Raw genomic sequence first — 3,088 nt, forward strand, 5'->3', positions numbered from 1 at the left:
ATTACTTGAAGAAAATCCTGCATTATCAGTTGAAGAATTGGCAATAAAGCTTAGTTCAAACCATACAACTGTTCATTGTCATCTTCAACAACTTGGAAAGGTTCCTAAACTTGGAAAATGGGTGCCTCATGAATTGTCCAAAAGCAACTGCAAATCCTGAGTTGACATCTGCTCTTTTCTCCATTCTCGCGAACTCATTTCACCCTTTTTGGATAGATTTGTGACTGGTGACCAGTGCTCTACTGGTGCTTATTTTATCAAACCCAAAATATGGTGGGGAGGAACAGTTAATGATATTAACTCCAATATTTTACTGGTACATTATTTTATTTTTATCATTCCTGGAAGGATCAAATGCAATGTCAGATTTTCCTGTGATGTGATCAGCCTGGTGCACTTTTGATCAGGTGTTAGAAGATGTGGCACCCACTGAGAGGAAACCTTCATCTTGTCAAGTTCATTGTGCAGAATATTCTCAATTCTTTCACACGATATGCTAATAGCATTGACTATTTGATTTATAGTCAATCGCCTGCTATCCATCAACATGTGAATTTGATCAATGTTTTCCTCAATGGAAGCAGTTGCAGGACATCCAGACCTAGGATCATCTTCAAGACTCTCCTCTTAACTTCAGCTGCCCACTTTTGCAATTGTTGATAAAGCAGGAGTGTCATCCCCTAATGTAGCAACCATGTCAGTATGAATGTCCTTGGGAGCTAAACCCTTTTCTGCAGGTACTTGATAAAATTTTGTCCATTTTCAAGAGAGGTCACTACTAGTTACTTTTGAAGTCTTCTTTGAACAGTCAGATGTGAGTTTACCTGGAAAGAAACAATGCAATTATTAATAAAAAGAGCTGAAATTAATTCATGCAAAATTTCACAGCTCTAGCATCACTCCTTCATAGCCTGGCTATGAACTTTTTAACCCACCCTCATAATGTGTTTTATCAACCCTGAAAGTATGAAAGGCAAGGTTGACCTCAACAGAATTTGAACCCAGAACATAAGAGCCAGAAGAAATGCTACTAAGTATTTTGGTCACCATGCAAACAATTCTGCCAGCTCACATTAAAAATATTAGTTTCAGGACCAGCAATTTTTTGGAGGGGCTGGAGGAGTGAATTACATTGATCCCCTAGTGCTCAACTGGTGCTTGTTTTATCAACCCCAAAAGAATGAAAGGTAAAGTTGACCTTGGCAGAATTTGAACTCAGAATGTAAAGATGGGTGAAATGCTGCTAAGAATTTTGCCCAACATGCTGACAATTCTGCCAGCTTGTTGCCTTACACCACCGTTTATTGCTGCTGCTGCGGCGGCAGCGGCGGTGATGATGATGATGATGATGATGATAATAATTGTTTCTAATATAAACTTAATGCCTGCAATTTATAGGAAGGGATAAATTGATTGTATCAACTGCAGTATTTGGCTGATACTTTATTTTAGTAACCATGAAAGGACGAAAGGCAAAGTTGACATTAGCAGAATGTGAAAAGCTGGATGAAATGTTAAGTAATTTGTCCAACATTCTAACAATTCTGCCAGCTTGTAATAAAAATGCTTCTGATTTAGGTACAAGGCCAGCAATATTTGAGGGGATAGGGTAATCGATAACATTGACTCCAGTACTTTGCATGGAGGGTAGGGAGACAAAGTTGACCTTTCATCCTGCAAGGATCAGTAATAAGTCCTAACAAAGTATCTGTGAAGGGGAGGAAGAGTCTGGCAGATCTCAAGATGTTGAATCTACTGACAAGAAGGATCATAATTATTCTGCCCTACATGTACTATTTCCTCTCTCTGCTGGTCTCCTGTCACTCAAGCACTCCCAACTCATTCATGTTTCCTCCTCTTATCATCCATATTGTACCCTGCCACACCTCCTATCCCAAACATTTTATAACCATATCCTCAGCCCTCCTTTCAAGGTATGCTACTTCTCTGGAATCTTTCCTTTCATCCATTCACTTTCGACTATTTAAGATCTCACCAATCTGAAATGGTCTGCAAATACTATGCCCACAGCCTCTACATCAATGTAATAAAATATTTGCTTTAAAGATAAACTTATTTAACAACATGCTAACATAGGAAATGAATATTAAGATGATGACAGTGATAATGTTCTTGTTTAGCCACTGGTCAGTTCTAATTCCATACACCTACCATTAAAAGCATTCCAAATGAATTAATTTCAACTATTTTTTTTTACAGACATAACATATTTAGGACTACATCAGTGTTTCCAAACCTATTTTTCCCCAGACCCCACTATAACTTTCCAGAAAAATGTATGCCCCATTGGTAGTTGGAAAAAAACTTTATTTTTAACATTTTATCACAATTATTTAATAAAAAAATTCTACTGGTAACTCTTTTAAGTACCAAGTATCAACTTCTCATGATTATATACTTTCCTTTAAGAAATATCCACACTAGAGTATTAGAATAGCACTATACTGTAGCAAACAGTCTTCACACAATATGCTTCGCTGGAGAGATTGGTTTGGCTAGGCTGAGTGTAGGTGTGTACGTTTGATATGAAAAAAGATTTCCACAATTCCATGTCACACTAAGAAAAAAATTTTGGTTCTCAGAGCCCACCAGTGGGGTGTATGCCCCATGTTGGGAATCACTGGCTTATATTATCCAATGTGTTAAATTGAAACTTCGTAGTGGTTCCCTCATATACATTTTACATAAATATCTTGTGTGTACAGTCTGATGTATGACTGCTACGGCATGAATGAGAGCTCCACATAGGTTATCATTATCCAATCAGCTTCCAGTATAGTGGTTAGTCTACCACTGTACTTAGCTGTGTTACTAGTTATGATATACACAATATATGTAGTGGAAAATTAAGATAAATCCCAATATAAATTATTAGTTCCTCTGTACATTTCATCATTGCAGTTATTTGGAACTCAGCATTGGATACTAAATCTCCGTAAAAGAATGCAATAAAGTAGTTCCACAGATGATCCATTGCAGTTGGGCATCCAAATGCATTTGGAACATTCAATGTTGAGTTCCGAATAGCTGCAATGGTAAAATGTATGTAGGAACTAAATATTTATAC

At 37.1% G+C, this 3,088-nt stretch overlaps 1 protein-coding gene across 5 annotated transcripts in view; it reads right to left on the minus strand.

Annotated features, from left to right (window-relative positions):
- The window catches only part of LOC106869377 (histone-lysine N-methyltransferase SMYD3), a 95,702-nt gene that overhangs the window by 2,801 nt on the left and 89,813 nt on the right, over window positions 1-3,088 (minus strand). The window contains exon 14 of one of the 5 annotated variants that reach the window (XM_052973231.1): window positions 7-824. The exons of the other annotated variants lie outside the window; for them this stretch is intronic. Within the exon in view, the coding sequence (XP_052829191.1) occupies window positions 821-824 (4 nt within the window). The 3' untranslated portion in view covers window positions 7-820. Of the gene's footprint in view, window positions 1-6; window positions 825-3,088 lie in introns of those variants that run through there. 5 annotated transcript variants of the gene reach the window in all.

Source organism: Octopus bimaculoides, chromosome 15 (genome assembly GCF_001194135.2).
Source record: "Octopus bimaculoides isolate UCB-OBI-ISO-001 chromosome 15, ASM119413v2, whole genome shotgun sequence".
Lineage (NCBI taxonomy): Eukaryota > Metazoa > Mollusca > Cephalopoda > Octopoda > Octopodidae > Octopus > Octopus bimaculoides.